The sequence below is a fragment of the Typopeltis vanoorti genome, chromosome 16, assembly GCF_054136105.1.
Source record: "Typopeltis vanoorti isolate ZY-2024b chromosome 16, IOZ_Tvanoo_1.0, whole genome shotgun sequence".
Taxonomy (NCBI): domain Eukaryota; kingdom Metazoa; phylum Arthropoda; class Arachnida; order Uropygi; family Thelyphonidae; genus Typopeltis; species Typopeltis vanoorti.
The window spans coordinates 80,421,139-80,441,027 of record NC_143564.1 but is presented as its reverse complement, the minus strand read 5'-3'; the positions used below and the strand labels follow the sequence as shown (position 1 = coordinate 80,441,027).

The 19,889-nt window shown below is 34.7% G+C and overlaps 1 protein-coding gene across 1 annotated transcript in view; it reads left to right on the top strand.

Moving 5' to 3' along the window:
* The window catches only part of LOC150098155 (SURP and G-patch domain-containing protein 1-like), a 292,494-nt gene that overhangs the window by 20,544 nt on the left and 252,061 nt on the right, over positions 1 to 19,889 (top strand). Inside the window, exon 3 of the mRNA XM_090406236.1 lies at positions 15,863 to 15,932. Within this exon, the coding sequence (XP_090262362.1) occupies positions 15,863 to 15,932 (70 nt within the window). The remainder of the gene's footprint in view (positions 1 to 15,862; positions 15,933 to 19,889) is intronic.

Below are 19,889 nucleotides of genomic sequence, written 5' to 3'. Positions count from 1 at the left end.
GAAAGGAAGTAACTTGAACTGACGTAAGTATAGGGATGACTGTATATGAAAAGTTACTGGCAAATAAGTCATCTTGTGCTCTTAGAGAATACAGAGACAAATATAAGAAAGCTAAACACTGTAAAACTGGTAAACAAAAGTCATGGGAGAATTTGGTAAGAATATAGAAAATAAATATCAAGAACGTGGCAAGATATTCTAGAGGTTGTTGAAGAAACTCAGAAATGGAGGAAAAAGTGCTGTAAAAGGAATTAAAGATGATAAAGGTGACATGAAAACAGGAGAAAAAGAAGTATGGAGTAATTACTTCGAAAAATTGCTAAATGAAACAAGCAGTGATGACAGCACAGTGGTAAAAAACACTGACCAGGCATGTAGTCAGGAATACATATCCATACTTAAAGTAGAAAAAGCTATCAAAAGCCTGATATTTGACCAGAAATTCTCAAGTATGAAGGTATAAAAGTCTTACAGTGGCTGCACTGCATAGTTCAGAGGGTCTGGACACAGGGACGAATTCCAGATGATTGGAGTAAATCTCTCATACTACCCATATATAAAAAAGGGAAATAAAACTGAATGTGAGAATTAGAGGTATTTCATTACTAAGTGTTCCTGGTAAGATATATGCAAGTATATTTGAGAAGGATTGTGGAAGGGAAGTTTGGTGAAGAACAAACTGGATTTAGGCCATATGAAGGCTATCAGGATCAGATTTTCACTTTACGACAGATAGTTGAAAAATCATGGGAATAGAACAGGGATCTGTATTTAAGTTTTGTAGATCTGGTAAAGGCATATGACAAGATGCAAAGAGAGAAGCTATTCAAAATGCTACAGTTATATGGTGTTAATGGTGGATTATATTTATTTGAGTTGTAAGTCAGCAGTTAGAATTGAAGAAAAAAAGTACAGGAAGCTGGTTTAATGTTAAATCTGGTGTCAGACAAGAATATACATTATCCCCTCTGTTATTCATTATCTATACGGATCACATTATGAAGGAAATTGGTATTAAACCTGATATCAAAATTGGAGCATAAATGGAGTTAATCTCAGCTCTTTGCTTTATGCCGATGATGTTATACTTCTAAATAAATCTGCTACAAGTCTGCAAGATTCCCTGACTAAATTGAATAACTGTTGTAATAGATATGGTATAAAGGTCAGCATTAAAAAGACAAAGACAATGAAAATAGGCAGAAACATTGAGAATAACAACTGCATTGTGAATGGAGGATCTTTAGAACAAGTAAAACATTTCAGCTACTTAGGCACGATTTTTAGTGAAGATGGTAAATTAAATATGGAAATAGACAACAGAATCAACAAAGCTGGTATGGTAGGAAGTCAACTGAATAAATTTATTTGGAATAAAAGAGAAATAAGCCAAAACACTAAATTAGCTGTATACAAGACAGTTTTCAAACCAATTTTAACTTATGGATCTGAAAGCTGGGTCAGAAGTAAAACACTTGACCAAAGACTAGAGCCTGCAGATATGAGAATCCTGAGAACGATTAGGGGCATGAACAGATGGCATCACTGGCAATATCATATTAAAAACGAGGATATTAGGAAAGAACTTGACATTGTCAGCATCCAGGAATGCATTAGCAGAGCTAATATCAGATGGTATGGTCACTTAAACAGAATGAGAGTGGAAATATTAGCAAAACAAGTGTTCTTTGCCAGGTTGGCAGGAAAGAGACCCGGAGGAAGACCAAGATATAGATGGATTGATACAGTAAAAAGTGTCTTAGAAGACAGAAATATAAGATCTGATAATATTGGCGTCTTGATAGATAACAAACTGATTTGGAGGAATATTGTAGATAGGAAGTTAGTAATGATGTAAATTTTTCATGTAGTATTATCATATCTTGTATACTCCTGGAGAATATATATCAGAAATTTGACGATGATGATGACTGATTAATCACTTGCTTAATTCGGAAAATAGTATCATTTCACTTAATTGTGCTAACTGATTATCGTGCATATCAAATTTGCATTAAGCGAGGTTTTCCTGTACTACATAAAAAAAATACTATATCAGACCATAGGTCCACAAATTCTACTTAATTCTTTCTGCATAACCTGCATAAGGATTCATTAGTTATTATCACTCTCTTTCTCAGTGATGATATTAATCAAGGTGATGTGGAGCCTGCAGAATGAATTAAATAAACCGTATAGCAGAACATAATTGACGTCAATTTAATGTGGAAAAGTGTAATATGCATTTTGGGATATGACTATTACAATCTGTGTATCATATTGAGAGAACTGTACTCCAAGAAATTGATTAAGCCAGGGATTTGGGGTTAGTACTAGATATCAAGTTGAAGTTCAGAGGACATATTGGTAAAGTAGCTAGTGTCACAGTATTACTTGGTTATTGAAGAACATACTAAAAGCAAAGATAAGGGAGTTATCATTCCTATTTATAAAGCCTTGATATGACCCCATCCAGCTTACTGTGCTTATATCTGGTCACCTGGGTTTCTTGTGGATGAAGAACTGGTGGAGAAGCTGACTGGTTAGTTGAGTGGTTGTCAAGTGGTTAGCATACCTGCTTTCCAACCAACAGGTCGCAGATTCAAATCCCACTGCAGGCATGGATGTTTGTGATTGTTGTGTACTGCTATAACCTTTGATATGGTGTAGTATGACCTTTGATGATGATATGCAGTATGATGATAGATTGAAGGTTTATGGGTTGCAGAAGTTGCTGGATAGGCATACTGGGGAGGGGATAGAACCATTTAAGTTATTAAAGGATTTTATAGGATTAATACGAAGGAAATATTTCAGCACTTGGCTGGAGTGGGGCATCCTTGGAAGTTGGTTAAGAGTGGTTAAAAAGAGTGTAAGGATTAGATTTTTTGCTTGGGGAATGGTGAATGAATGGAATGGATTGCTTGAGTCAGTTGTGAGTGCTTTGTCTGTTAATGATTCCAATGAGAGGTGCAATAGATATTGTGTTCATAGTTGTGGTCTTCCACAATGAATATTAGGACCCCCATGGAGGTGGTTGTGCAATAATATATGAAAGTGACAAGATTCTTCTAACCTTATTAACAGTTTTAACACTTAAGAAGAAATTTGCCTTCTGTGTGAAAGCTTCTGAAAAAGTAATTAAAACCATAATAAAATGTTAAAAATCACTTATCAACTGAGAATCCTAAATAAAACTAACTTTACTGGGCCCATTCTATATGAACTGGAAATCAATTAAGTTCAGTTCAGCTTTAACTGAAATAAATCCTATGCGGATTAATGACTACAATGAACTTCACATGGATTACAAGGATATCCTCTCTTTCATTTCTAACTTTTCTACTAATTTCTGTTTAGTTTTCATATGTAGAAGACACAGAAACTTCAGTTTTCTCCTGCTTTCTTCCTTTTGTACTCCCCAAACAGCTGAACACTTATCAAAATAATGTTCTTTGTTTGCTTCTGCACATTCTCGGAAATGCAACTGATAAAATTCCACTTAAGTCCACCATTGTGGGCTGCCATTACTGCTTTCCTGCACTGGGCTTGAGACAACAAAGTTCTTTCTTCAGAGTGCTGAAAAGTTTATTTAATTATCATTTCACAATGAAACAGCCAGAATTTATAACTGTTCTTCATTTTATAATCTTTTATATACTGAGGTAAGTTCATTTAATCACTTTCACAATGAATTACAGCAGTAACTTTGCTTCTCTCATCATTGACAGCATTTCATAAACATATGGCTATATACAAATGGTGTCAATGTGACAGTCTTTTGACAGCTCTTAGATGTATTTCACATCTTAGGAAGACTTCAGTAGACAAATACAATATCTCAAATGTCTTGCCTGTGACATACAAAAAGAAACATGTTTTTTACTAACAACTTTATAAATTAATACCACATTACTAAATTTTTAACTTTAATTCATTTGTATATTTTAAACTTGTGAGATATCTGAATTTTAATACAAATATCCTACAACTTACTAAGATTAGGAAGTACATTTTGATAATGCATCAGAGATGAAAAATATTAAGGAAAAAAATTAAAACATTATGACATTTTCTAGCAAACTGTTCATTATAAGAAGCAATTCCTGTGATCCCTACAAGTTTTTTATAGTGAGAGTCAACTATACTAACATTCTATTAAGTGCTCTTCCAAATTAATCTGTCATGACTTTGGCATTTTCAGATCTTGTATATAATTACTATATTGGTGGACCATTATTCTACATGGAGAATAGGATTTGGGATCTGTACATTTTGATCATTTAAGGCACTATTTTCATTTTACCCAGATCTTGGTCTTCTGGATCTTGAGGTAGAAACAAGGAATGGCAAATGTCCAAGTGCCTTGGCAAGAGACAAGGTACAATTGCCATTTCATCAAGAGCAAGCTTTTGGTATTTGGCATTTAATAAACTCTGCTTCTGGTTTAGTTTTGCTGATGGTTTTCTTGCACTTGGTTTTGGCTGCAGTGTAGGATGAGTCAGAAGCTGGATTGTTTAATTTAAGCATTGAATATATACTGAAATATATATATATATATATATATATATATATCTTGGGTTGCTTTGGAACATTTCTTATAGAAGCAGGGCTTGGGTAGAGGTAAATTTTATAGTAGTGGGGAATGAAGGCCCTCGTTCAAGTTAATATTTCACTTATTTGGTGTTGGAGCAGGTATTTGGATTAGGAGAACAGAAATGACTTGGAGAAAAGCAATTTGTGGATAAAGAAGCTTGGGTCAAGTTATGGTTGGCGTTATTAAGATGAGAGCAAAATATCTTTAGTGTATTTGAAGGGAGAGCAGGCTAAGAAAAGGTCCAGGATGTTGGAAGAATTAAGAGGATTAGCTCATCATTCTCCCAACTGGTCAAATTTGGTATTCTTGTTAGCAAGTGAACAATTTGTGTTAGATCATTAGTGATAGCAAATAATTTGGCTTCTCTTCCAGCTTGATCTGTGAAATTAAAACAGAAGCCAGTTTGATCTATGAGCATTAAAATCACAGTTTGGGTAATTATTGTATGAAATGAACTTTACAATAAATGATCAAAGAGTCAACATGGTTATCTGTATTAGGAGAGTGGTAAGGGCAACAAGTGATGGCTATAAAATGAATCAAGGAAATCTTGAATTAGAGTAGATCCTATAGCAGGGATTCCAGGGTTAATAACATTTTAACAAGAATCTGGTGAAAGAATCTTCTGTCCTCCTTATGGAAGTTCATATTGCCTGATGTAGTTGGCAAATGAGGCTGAACTTTAGTATCACTAGATGTTAGTTGATTTCCATTAAGAAATCACAATTGAGTTTTGATGTCTTCTCCATTTATTTGGAATGCAACCATTGACCAGGTCTTTTAAATTATGCAGTATTGCAACTGTAAAAGCCACTTTCATACCCTTCCACATGCAAACATTTCTGGTTGCATACCATCTACTCCAGCTGCCTTTATCCATTTCAGATTTCTGATGAATGTTGATATGCATTTTCTACTAATCTGTGACTTTATGTAATCTATGCCTTCAAAATAATTATTTCATGTATGCAGAATATCTGTTTTTAGTTCCCCCCCTTCTAATTTCTTCAACAGTCTCTGTAATACTCTGCTACCTTTGATATTTATATGCTGTATTCTTATTCACCTTTTTCCATGACTCCTGTTTCACTACATTTTACTTAGTATTCTCTTGGCATATGATGGCTTATTTTTCAGCTTAGTCTCTCTGGCCAAATAATTATCCTTCAGTTTGCCAGTGAGGGTTTGGTTCTTGTTTTCAGACTTTTTTCAATGACATTTACACAGTTGAGTCTATTGCTGACTGAAAGCTGCTTGACTGATTCTTCTGAAAACATTTGTACATTTTTCTTCATACATATCACTCATCAACCCTGACAATGCAAGTCACAATCATAGTAATAATAAATGAACAGTAAAATATAAACCAAAATATGAGAATCTGCAATAAAGGCTATTAGATTATTTGGATGTGTTAATCTGCAATAAGAGTATTACCTGTTAAGTAATGCATAAATGTATGTGGGGTGCTTAAGGGTCAAAGCTGTATAACTGAGAGGAGACCTCCACATAGCCTTTAAAGGAATGTGGAGAACCGATCAGGGCTTCTGACCTAATGTCCAAACCTCACCTTCTCATGGTGTACCCTGTTGGGTATCTACTTGGATACTGAACGAACGAGGATGGGCTGGCAATTTGGGATTTAGCCGATCAAATTGTATTCTTATTGGTTTAACCAAAATAAAAAATGATGGTATGACATGACAAAATTTCATGCCGGCTGGGGCGTCGCCCGGTTAAACAAGACCCCTGTTGTTTTTGCCAGAGAACCAGGGCGAACAGCGAAAATTCAGCTATTGGAACAAATCTGAAAACAAACTCCAACTCAACATCAGCAGAGTTAAAGATCGGTACTATCAACATGAGAAGTCTGAATGACAAAGAAATGGAGGTAGCTGAGGAATGAGATAAGTACCAGATCAACATAATAGGGGTGACTGAAACAAAAAAAGACAAAAACTGGTGAGATCTTTCTGAGCAATAAATACAAAATGTTATATTCAGGCAATGACAGTCAAGGAAAAGAAGGAGTAGCCATAGTATTCAACACAAAATACGAGGCTAATCTTCTTGAATGTCAGTCAGTCTCAAGTAGAGTAATGTGGGCAAATATGAGAATGGGGAACTGAACAATGAGACTTATTTGTGCCTATGGTCCCACAGAAGGTTCTACTAAGTTAGAAGTGGAGGAATTTTTTGAGGCTTTAGAAAAAGCAACTGACACAATGAAAAAGGAAAAGTTGGTCCTTGTTGGGGATCTAAATACAGTTATATGGTGTCAATGGGGCATTATATCAAGCAATACTTAGTCTTTATTTGAGTTGTAGGTCAGCAGTTAGAATTGAAGGAAGTACAGGAAGATGGTTTAATGTTAAATCTGGTGTGAGACAAGGATGTTCATTATCCCCTCTGCTATTCATTATCTATATGGATCAAATCATGAAGGAAAGTGGTATTAAACATGATATCGAAATTAGAGATGTTAATGTCAGCTCTTTGCTTTATGCAGATGATGTTATACTTCTAAATAAATCCGCTACGAATCTGCAAGATTCTCTGACTAAATTGAATAGCTGTTTTAATAGATATGGTATGAAGGTCAGCAATAAAAAGACAATGAAAATAGGCAGAATAAATGAAAATGTCAACTGTGTTGTGAATGGAGAACCTGTGGAACAAGTGAAACATTTCAGCTGCTTAGGCACGATTTTTACTGAAGATGGTAAATTAAATATAGAAATAGACAACAGAATCAGCAAAGCTGGTATGGTAGGAAGTCAATTGAATAAATTCATATGGAATAAGAGAGAAATTAGTCGGAACACTAAATTAGCTGTATACAAGACAGTGTTCAAACCAGTTTTAACTTATGGATCTGAGAGCCGGGTCAGAAGTAAAACACTTGACCAAAGACTAGAGACCGCAGATATGAGAGTCCTCAGAAAGATTAGAGGCATGAACAGATGGCATCAATGGCAATATTATATTAAAAACGAGGATATTAGGAAAGAACTTGACATTGTCAACATCCAGGAATGCGTTAGCAGAGCTAATCTCAGGTGGTATGGTCACTTAAACAGAATGGGCGAAGAAAGATTAGCAAAACAAGTGTTCTCTGCCAGGTTGGCAGCAAAACGACCCAGAGGAAGACCAAGATATAGGTGGATTAATATGGTACAAAGTGCCTTAGACGATAGAAATATAAGATCTGATAATGTTGGAGTCTTGACAAGTAACAGACTGATTTGGAGGAAAATTGTAGATAGGAAGTTAGTAATGATGTAAATTTTTCATGTAGTACTATCATATCCTGTACATCCCTTGAGGGTACATGGCAGAAATTTGATGATGATGATAAATGTATGTGCAAACTATAAAAATGGTGAAATGAATCAAATTCTGAAGATACATAAAGAGAAATCAAGGGGATAGCAATATCTCATAAAATTTTGAACACAGAACCAGAGAAAATTGTAAAGTATAACCAATAAATGAATGCATTGTAAACTCTTGTATAGACAGAATTTTTAGATTAGATTCTTTCTGTACCGATTTTACTCAGGAATTCAAATTAATTTAACATACTTGTAATTTTGGTTAATATTTAACTATTGATTTGCTGTACAACATCAAAAGACCAAGAAAAAAATGTCTGAATGAATTGTAACAATAGATTGTTAAGACAAAGAAATATCCCAGACGGGATTAAGAATAAGACCTAGGGCCATCGCACACACGAAGGTCAAGAATGCTCGGGGTTTCCTACCTTAATTCAGCAATCTAAAAGGTGGAGGGAAAAGACCTCTATGAATACCCAGGGTAATAAAAGAGTAGCAAGAACCAAGGTCAGTTGAGCACTATCAGACAAGGTTTTTTTTTTTTTTTTTTCGAGGAAGGTCAGTAGTCATGAAGAGGGTTCGTTGTGGAGAAGGTCAGCCGTAGTTCGCTACAAGACCACTTTAAGAGGAGAGGTCATTTTGATTGTTGTCGCTGGATAAGTTCGATTTCGCCCAGGTTTCTGTTCCGGCTCTCGGTTCAAGTATGTCCTGCTGATTCTAGATCAAAGGACCCCGTTCCAGCCAACAGACGCCCGAAGATGCTGATGGGTCATTTATGCAGTGTAGAAAGTAAGTTCCGAATTTCCAGCCACCAAGGTTCCTGATGATTTCCGCCTGTGGAAGTGCCCTCTTCGATATCAGAAAACAGTGCCCGTGTGTGTGTACGCAATATCGGAAGGAAGAAGATGATAACGATCTCAAGGATCTACTGATGTGGACTAGATGACTACATACCAAGTAAGGTCTATTATATGTGATTTAACTAGAGGCAGAAATTTTGGCAGAGATTGCTCTAGCTGTTTTTTTGTTAGTATTACTTCAGGACTGAGGCAATTAGCTAACCATTGAGAATTAACTTCCTTAGTTGTGTAAGATAAGATAGCGTTGTTACAAGGTAAAAGTTAAAGTGCGTAATGTTATTTATCGTCCAAGCTTGCCTGTGGTATAGTACATGTAGGTCTGTTATTTTGTATGACTTAGGTGTAGGCACAAATATTACCTTAGTCTGTTTACTTGAAGGAGAATTGATGAACTAGATTGGATAATTTAAGATCTAAGTTAATATTGCTGAGAAGTATAGTCGGGAAAAAGATTGTGTGCTTAGTGTTAACTTTATTGTAGTTTAATTAGCATGAATAAATTGCTTTGTTTGTCAAATAACTTGCCTGATTCCTATATACCAATGCACTTCTCATAAAAAGACCGAACCTGTGTGACCTAGGGAGATAAGTAGCCACGACTGAAGAATAGAGTATTGTGTTGCTTGATATAGTGATAAGTGTAAGAGATAATTCCATGCTTTGCTGAGTGTTTTTATTATGGAAGGATATTTAAGTCATATATGCAATTTCTGATGGCGCAGTCGTAATAAATAAATAAATTTTTCAGAAATCAATATAGAAAAACGCTTACAGTTTAGACAAAGGGATTGACTCCAGCCAGAGGCAATTCCTATTTGTGCAAGTGATTAAGCATAGTTATGACATTGAGAAAGGGGGAGAGTCTAATTGAAAGAAAGGATTAACTGTAGTAGACTAAATCAAGCAAGGATTAAGAACAACGGAGTCACGACTGTTAAGTATAATAAGTTAAGTGAGTTGAAATAAACAAGATAAATAAGTATATATTTTGAACAAGGTATACAATCAAAAATTAAAGAATATAAGTATCATATACAATATTACAATGGCACAGATGATGCACTATTTTTACAGCATCAAAAAAAAATAATAAAAAAATAAAATAAATAGAAATGTTGCATATGATAGCATCATCAATTTTCTGATACATACCATCAAGGGGAGTACAGGCTAATATGACAGTACTGCAAGATTAAGTTTGCATTATTACTAATTTTCTATCACCAGTTTCCCTCTGAATTAGTCTATTACTTGTCAACACTCCATTATTGTCATATCTACCATTTTAGTCTTCTAAGATGCTTCTTATTGTATCAATCTACTTGGAATGTGGTATAGGCAGATTGATAAAGTGAAAAAAGTATCATGTCGTCTATCCCCACAAAAAAATACTTTTGCTAACCTATCCTCTCCCATTTTATTTACTACCTGAAGTTAGCACCTCTCACACCATCCTGAATACTAATAATGTAAAGTGTCTTCCCAATATCCTTATATTTGCAATATCTACTCTTTGATAAAGTACTTTATTTCTATACTCAGATCCATACCTTTAAAACTGTTTTGAACACTGTCTTATATACTGCTAGTTTAATGTTTTCACTAATTTCTCTCATATTCCATATACATTTATTCAACTGGCTCTTCACCATATCAGCTTTGCTTATTCTCTTGTCTATTTCTATATTTCATTTGCTATTTTTTCTAAAAACTGTGCTTAAATAGCTGAATTTCCCTTAATGCAAAGGAAAGGAGATGTGCTTTGTATTAAGGGATATTAAAGCAATCAATGTGAAGTCATTAATCTCTTATATACAGGTAGCCTAGTTGCGAAGATACTTCACACAAATTTTGTATGCTTACACTTGGATTACACCAAGAATATAATTTCTTGAACATCGTTCATTTATAGTATAACTGAGTGAAAAAGCTTTCAACTTCTCTGATTCAGAGTGTTTTAATAATAAGATGATACACCTTTTCACTATTTATGCATGGGAAGTATATGATTTCTGCATTACTTTAACCTTGACATCCCTTCTGGGTCTAGCTTCCACTGTGGTAGCTTGCTTCCCATGGAGTAGAGAGACATAGAGAGGCTCTGCTTGGTGGTTGGTTTTTGTTTTCTTTAACTGGGTGGAGTCACTGCTGAGCTTCCTGTCCTGGAGTGATTCAGGTGATGAGTTTAGTAATGATCCTTTAGTATTACTCAGAGTTAGTGATCTTGTAGATCATTCAGAGTTTTTGGAGTGGAATCCCTGCACTTCAACTGATACCTCAATAAAGGTTGAAACCGGTCTGGGTAGTGGCCTTTCCCAATGCTTAGAATTATACATGTCCAAAAGTAGGTGTGCCTTTGTATTAAGGGATACTGCTGCATATAAAAGAAAACCACTACCAAAAGCATGTAATTTATACAGGCTCGCTGAGTTCATTACAGACCATCTCCTGTCCTGTGTATGATCCACATCCAGTGCCTTGTCAGGTTTTACAACTGTTTTACAAAATGAAGACCTTTAATTGATATTTGGTTGTTCTAGATTCCCAGCCACATTGGAAATAAGAGAAATGAGACTGCGGCTGTTAGATCAGCTCATACGTTTTCAGTGTACTCTTTGATAGTCCCATATACAGAAAGCTGATTGCACAATGGCAGTCGTCATGGCATCAATACTGACGAACAAACTGTATAAGATTAAGCCTGAAATTAAGCATTGGCAATTACCTAACATAGAAACAAATGAGAAGAAGTTCTTGCTTTGTCTTACATATTCTTATTTACTGAGGGCTGATGACTCATCTGTGTACAAAAAAGGCAACACACATCTCACCATTACCAGCACTTCACATGAGAGAGAAATGAAATTTTTATCTGTCTGGGCCATATACTCAGACAAATGTTATCAGACGCAGACAAATTGCACGATGTTTTTAACTTTTCACAAAGAATTTTTTATACAAACACATTTGATTAGAAATTCTATTTATGTGTAGATACTGCATTACTTAATGTAACTTTTTTGTACATAATGTATTAATTTATCTGTATGATTATTTTTTGTCACTGCTGTAACCTTTGATATGGTGCAGTATGGCCTCTGCTGTCCTAGTGCCAATAAACCATAATACAATCAATCAATCTTTCAAGTCTTGAGGGTTATCTTATCATCAGTAGCAGTAATATCCTGAAGAAATGCATTTATTTCTTAAATAATATGCTTTGAAGATAGCAATAACACTCTGGTCCCATAGTTTGCAGGAATGAAGTCTTTTATGTTGCTTCCACTCACGAAAGGTTATTTGCAATCCGATACTAGATTTTGTAGTGTCTGTAGGGTTAAGGATTTTTTTTTAATCAATTGCATATATTTTTTACATTATTGTGTGTATATAATATATATATTTGTGAATGTGTTAATTGGCTAGTGGTAGGTTGCATATGGGGGGGGGGAAGAGAGAGAGAGAAAGAATGATGAATAGTAGAGAGCAAAAGTGCATATAATATTCCAGATGTATATTATTATTATTATTGCATGGGCACTCCCATAATCCTAAGACTCATCGTGGGAGATCCAAACTATCAACACAATATCTTTTTGAAACCATTAACACACAAAGCACTTAGAACTGACTCAGGCAACCAGTTCCATTCATTCACCACACTCTTCCAGGGATGACCTCTTGTTCTGCTCCCTCTAGCCCATTGCCGAAACATTTCCCCTGAAACATTTCCCCATATAAAATCCTTTAACTTATATACAAACCCCCACCCCCTTTTAGTTTCTCTTATCAGACAACTTTTACGATCCTCAGACCCCTCATAGGGAGCATTCCACAGACTATTCACCATCATGGTCACTTGGCTCTGGATCTTCTCCACCACTTCCTTATCCCCAAGAAACCCAGGTGACCAGATCTGAGCACAGTAATCCAGATGTGGTCCTATTAAGACTTTATAAAGAGGAATGATAACTCCCTTGTCTCTGCTTGTTAATGTGTTCTTTGATAACCAAGTAATCCTGTGAGTTACCTTGGCTACTTTATTTTTTGATTCATTAGAACAGGCAGCTAACATAATGTAAATGGGAAATATGGTCCTTGTGGGGGATTTGAACAGCGGAGTAGGAAATGAATCCCACCAGGCATATAGGAACATTTTTGGAAAATTGGAGAAAAAGGCAAAGCTAATAATAATGGTAAGCATTTACTGGACTTCTGCTCAGTTGTTTCAACATAAAGATGTTCACGAGTTCACATGAGGAGAAGATACAAGAAATAAGAAAAGCCTCATTGATTATGCCATTGTTGATAGTGATACCATCATGATGGTTTAGGATACAAGCGTGTACAGAGGATTCGAAATTGGAAGTGACCATTACTTAGTACTAAGCAGGATAAAAATGAATATCACATTGAAAAGAACAGTATGTAAGAAGAGTTTTTGAGTAGCTTTTACAAGTAAATTGTAGACTCAACTATACAAACATTACGAAGAAAAATGAAACAAATTGAAGAGAAGAACCAAACCTTGGCGTCTCAGTGGCAAACTCTGAAGAAGTCATTGATTCAGCTAGGGAGGTAGGTGGTAAATTTGTCTGCAAAGATAGAAAAATAAGAACATTAATGATGATTACAAGATGTTAAAAAAACAGTCCTGGACAGGAAGAAAGCATACAGAATGTTTTTAGCAAATAAGTTGGCATATGCCATGAAAGAATGTAGAGAAAAATGTAAGAGAGCTAAGCTGTGTGTAAAAATAGGTAAACAAAAGTTATGGGAAGACTTTGGTAAAAGTATGGAAGGTGACAAAATGTTCTGGAAGCTTTGAATAAGCTTAGAAATGGAGGAAAGAGTACTGCAAAAGGAATTAAAGATGATAAAAAGGTGAGATTAAAACTGAAGATAAGGATATTCTAGATATCTGGAGTAATTACTTTGAAAGACTTAAACAAACCAACCATTGACAGAACTGTACTAGAAAATTTTCAAGAGGAATGCAAAGATGTCTACATATCAATACTTGAGGTAAAAAAAGTATATATATATATATATAAATTAAAAAAAAAAAACAATAAAAAAAAACTTGAAATATAGAAAGGCAGCTGGAGTAGATGATATTTGACCAGAAATGGTAAGGTATGGAGGTATAAAAGTTTAGGAGTGGCTACACTGCATAATTCACAGGGCCTGAGCAGAAGGTTGAAATTGATTGGAGTAGAGCTGTCATAGTATGCATTAAAAAGTATGCAGGGAATAAAACTGAATGTGAGAATTACAGAAGAATTTCTCTATTAAATGTTTCAGGTAAGATTTATGCAAGCATACTTAAAAAGAGGTTAAGAAAGATTGTGAAAGAGAAATTTGGAGAAGAACAAACTGAGTTCAAGCCAAATAGAGGTTGTCAAGATCAGATTTTCACTTTAAGACAAATTGTTGAGAAATTGTGAGAATATGACAAGGATCTGTACTTAAGTTTTGTAGATCTGGAAAAGACATGGCAAGGTTTCCAGTGAAAAGCTTTTCAAAAGTATACGATTATATGGGGTGAGTGGAATATTATAAAGAGCAATACATAGTCTATAATTAAGTTGTCAGTTAACAGTTAGAATTGAAGGAAATACAGGAAGCTCATTTGATATAAAATTGGGTAAGACAAGGATACATATTATCTCCACTCATATTCATCATCTATATGGATTGCTTAATGCAGATGATTGCACTCCTAAACACATGTAGTGCAAGTCTCCAGGATGCTTTAACTACATTTGAATACACCTGTAACATATTTGGCAAAAATTCTCAAGAAAAAGATCAAATTATGAAAATAAGCATTAGCACAAAAACTTTAACTGTATTTTGAATGGAGATCCTATAGAACAAGTAAAATATTTCAGCTATTTAGGCATAGTTTTTAGTGAAGATGGCAAGTTAAATCTGGAAACAGACAACAAAATAAGCAAAGTTGGTGTGGTGGGTAGCCAGTTGAATAAATTTATATGGAATAAAAGAGAAATTTGCCAAAACACTAAACTAGCAGTGTACACAGCAGTGTTCAAACCAGTTTTAAGTTATGGATCTAAGAGTTGGGTTAGAAATAAAGCACTTGATCAAAGACTAGAGACCACAGACATGAGAGTTCAAAGAAAAATTAGGGGAGTGAATTAATGGCATCAATGGTAGAATCATATTAAATATGAAGATATTAAAAAGGAACTTGACACTGTTAGCATTCAAGAATATGTAAGCAGAACTAATCTAAGGTGGTATGGCCATTTAAATAGAATGGGTGAGGAAAGGTTAGCAAAACAGGTGTTTGATGCCAAGATGGCAGGAAAGAGACCTAGAGGAAGACTAAGGTCTAGGTGGATTGATTCTATCAGAAGTGCCTTAGAAGCATGAAATGTTAGCTATGACAAAATATTGGAGGAAAATTGTGGATAGGAAATTAATAATGTAAACTTACTCATGTAGTGCTATCATAGTTAGTTGGGAGTATCAAGAAACCGATGTGATTATGAGAATTTTGAAGTATTTGTTTTAGCCAAATATTCGTTTATAATTATTTATAATGTAAAAATCATATAGGCATATTTTACAATGTAAATTGTATTTTTTATTTATGTGGAATTGATTAAAAATTTCTAAGAGGCTACCTGTGTAGCCTCTTAGAAATGGCATTTTTATCCATAGTGCTGGCCAGTCTGAAGAATATTATAGGTTCATTTCTATTTATAGACAGTAACTTTTTCTAATCCTTCCTTTAGCCGGTTCAGTTAGTTGATTCTTGGTGGAGGCAAGTAGGATTCCTCTTCCTGGAAATTTGTTTTTTTAACTGTATATATATCAAAACAGTTGACCATAAAACTTACTGTTACAGACAGTAATGAGGGACTTAGGGTTTAGGGCCACGTGATGCTGGCATTTGTCCATTGGTGTCTTGTGGCAAGGAAAATGCATAGCAGTTGTTTGTCATGGCCTTATTTTATTATTATTATTTTTATTACTGTTTACTTTTAATATCAGTTATTTTGCATTTTGAGATCTAATTTGTATTATGCATATTTCAGAAAGAACACAGGAAACCAGTAATAATGGTCAGAAGCACATGGGAATAGTCTTGAAACTTCAAACTTCCAAGTAAGTTATTAAAAAAAAAAATACTGATGTTTGTATCATGAAGATAAGTATACTGTAATTCATGAATTTTTATGTATACTCTCACCGTAGAAAACATTGTTTTAAGCTATACTTGCTATCGTTGAACTACAGAAATGTCTCAGCCAAAATCCTGTTGGAGTGATTTTAAAATTAGTATTGATGGCACTGAAATATTAAAAAAAAAAAAATCACCTCAGTGAACTGAATTTGCCAGCAGATGAGATTAAACTTTACACCCTGAAATTCTTTCACCAACTGGAGGTGATTTTCTTTTTATGTTGCTCCCACCCACGAAAGGTTATTACTGAACTTATTTACATTTCGTACTGTAGATGGGCTAAGGATATTTTGTTTTCTATTTTTATCAATTATATATATTTGTTTTAATTTATTTTTTACATAGCTTGGAAACCCTGCTCTAGAAACCAAACATAGAACTTTTTCAAGTCACTTCAGACCTCCAGTAAGCAGGGTGGGAGTGATCTCACACTGGGCGATGAAACTCATCTCCCACCTAAAGACAATCGCACACATCCATGTCCACAGCAGGATTCAAACCCACAGTCTGTTGGTTGGAGAGCAGGTATGCTAACTACTCAGCCAACCAGGCTGGTTTGAGCTTTCTTATACTGAAAGCTGCAGCTTCCAATACAAGAAGGCACCTGAAAACTTTTAAGTCTAATCACTTAGGCAAGATATCCATACTTTAATGTCAATTTAGCTGCATCTATCCCTCCCACATAATAGAATGGTATTGCTATAGTGAAATACTTGAGAGATCATTAAATCTGCTTTAGAGGAAAGGATGGCTCCTTTTAATATATTCTTTATGTGAATTTTTATAATTGTTGCTAAAAACAGATTGTGTTTGGATATGCATATTTGGTTATCAGTTGGAAATTTAAAAGCAATCAGTGAAAATAAAAGCTTGAAAATCTTAATTGACAATGAAATCAAATTTTTTATATCCTCTCTTCTACAGTGATAAAAAGCTGCAATGTTTCTCAAGAAGCTAATAGTAATCAAGATGTTAACAAATATGTACTGGTGGTGACTACATTGCAGTTACAGCACTCAGTAGCATTCATTATTATTTTATTACTCCCATCCAGTTGTAAACCTATAGCATGTTAGTATTATGGATGGGATAAGAGTTATTTATTTTATTGTGTGTTTACAGAATCTAGAAATTCTTCACTGGAGACCAAACATGGAAGTTTTTCAAGTCACTTCATGCTTCCAGTAAGTCTGGGATAATTCCAGTAAATTAACCTTCCACCTAAAGCTATACTTACCATACTTTCTGGAGATAGAGAGCGGTGCCAAACATGTGTAGTGACCACTGATTATTTAAATACAAATTTTATTTGGGAAAAGCAAGAAACAAAGCATCTTTGTCAGAATGCAAAGCATTTTACAATTTGAGATTCTTAAGATTTTCATTCTGCTCTTCTGACCTTGGGATCAGTGTTTTGGGGATGAGCAAGGGAATGAAATTGTCTACTTTTCATCATTATTTCCTGGTATATATCTGCAAGGAACACGCATGATATTGTGGAACAACACAAATAAGAGATCATTACTAGTGTCCAGGAATTGTATAAGTTGCATCTTGATAACTGGGTGGGGGTCTTACATAGCCTTTAAGTAATGCAGAGAACCAACTAAAACTTGTGAAACAGTGCACAGTGCTGATTTGTGGAAAGTTTATATGCTGCAGTGGAAAAGAGTCAGGTATAATATATACTGCATGGTTGCAGTATATATTATACCTGACAAGAAATTATATTATTGCTTTAATCGTATACCAAAGTGTGAACTTCACGACTAGTTTACTTGCACCTTAAATGCTGATTTAGATACAGTTCTTCAGTTGTCTCTAATGGCATCATGGTCATCTTCAATGTTACCCAAACATAATCCTCTTCTTTTCCACACACACAAAGAAAGAAAAAAAAAATCCTAGTTCACTTCTCCTTACCATACTTTTTTATAATATCCAACTCATCAGATCTCTTCTTGAAATGACATTAACCTTTAACCTTTCTTGACAACATCTCATCAAATCTAATGTCTTCCATAGCTTCCTTAGCCAGCACATGACATTCTCTTTCACTCAAGATGTTACTTTTTACTTATCCAGCTACCAACTCTACAAATCACAAAGTTGTCCAATTTTAGAATACTCCTGAATGTTGGAAAGTTAGTCATTATAAGTTAATTCTTAGTAGGTGCATAATCAAATATCAAAATATACAACTGAAAGTTAAGCACTAATAAAAGGTGAATGTATATGCTACTGGTCAAAGTCAGTGTTCTGAGTGGTACAAACCAAAGCAATCCTGATGCCAAAGGTTATATTCTCATAAGGTCTCTGGTATATTTCCAAATTTTTGGTTTCTTTCTATATTTGGCTATGAAATATGGATGGATCCATAATGTCTTCCATTTTAATATCATACTTAATGAAAGATGAAATATGGTCTCTGTGAAGAGTCTGTCTTTTAAGTAGTGCAAACCAAGTAACTAGTATGTTGAATGTTGCATTCACATGAGCTCTCTTGTGAAATCCAAAACTTTTTCAGTTTCTATATTTGCTATAAAATATGGATAAATCAAAAACCTCTATTTTAATATCTTATTTATGCTAAACTGCAGCTTTTCAGCTCTTTATTTTATTTTTAAGTATTCCAGGTGCATTTATTATTTATTACTAACAGTTTCTCTGAATACTGTTTTTCTTGTGCTTCAGTTTTTCTGTACATTGTTTGTGCTTTATATGTAATATTTTCTCTTTTTGAATTTCCTATTCTTTTTTTTTTCTTCCTTCATATATTTTTAAATGGTTATGGACTTTCAACAAAAACAACAATAAAAAAAAAATCATCAGATCTAATCAGAAGGGGAAAAAAAACAACTATATGTATGTACTTATTTTCCTTTATGACTTGAGTAATATGCTCTGGCATGCTTGCGGAAAAGTTGGAAATTGAACCACACACACACATTCAGGAAAAATTATCATATTACAGTCATAATTAGTGGGAAGAAGCAAGAAATTTTCTGATTTTTCATCTGGCAGAAGGCTTCATAGAAATATTTCAAAAATCATAATTATTTTAAGGGGTGCTTAAGGGTCAAAGCTATATAACTGAGAGGAGACCTCCACATAGCCTTTAAAGGAATTCAGAGAACCGACCAGGGCTGCTGACCTAATGTCCAATCCTTACCTTATCGTGGTGCACCCTGTTGGGTATCTACCTGGATACTGAACGAACGAGGATGGGGTGGCAATTTGGGATTTAGCCAACCAAATTGTATTCTTATTGGCTTAAATCAAAATACAAAATGATGGTACAACATGACAAAATTTCATGCTGGCTGGGGCGTCCCCCTGTTAAACAAGACCCCTGTTGTTTTCACCAGGGTACCAGGGCGAACAGCGAAAAGTCAGCTACTTGAACAAATCTGAAAACACACCCTAACTCAACATCTCCAGAGTTAGAGATCGGTACTATCAACATAAGAAGCCGGAATGGCAAAGAAATGGAGCTAGTTGATGAATTAGATAAGTACCAGATCGACATAATAGGGGCGACTGAAACAAAAAAGACAAAAACTGGTGAGCTCTTTCTGAGAAATAAATACAAAATGTTATATTCAGGCAATAACAATCAAGGAAGAGAAGGAGTAGCCATAGTATTCAACACTAAATACGAGGCTAATCTTGATGAATGGCAGGCAGTTTCAAGTAGAGAGATTTGGGCAAATATCAGAATGGGAAACTGGACAACGAGACTTATTTGTGCCTACAGAAGGTTCTACTAAGGTAGAAGTGGATGAATTTTTTGATGATTTAGAGAAAGTAACTGACACAATGAAAAATGAAAAGTTGGTCCTTGTTGGAGATCTAAATAGCAGAGTAGGAAATGATTG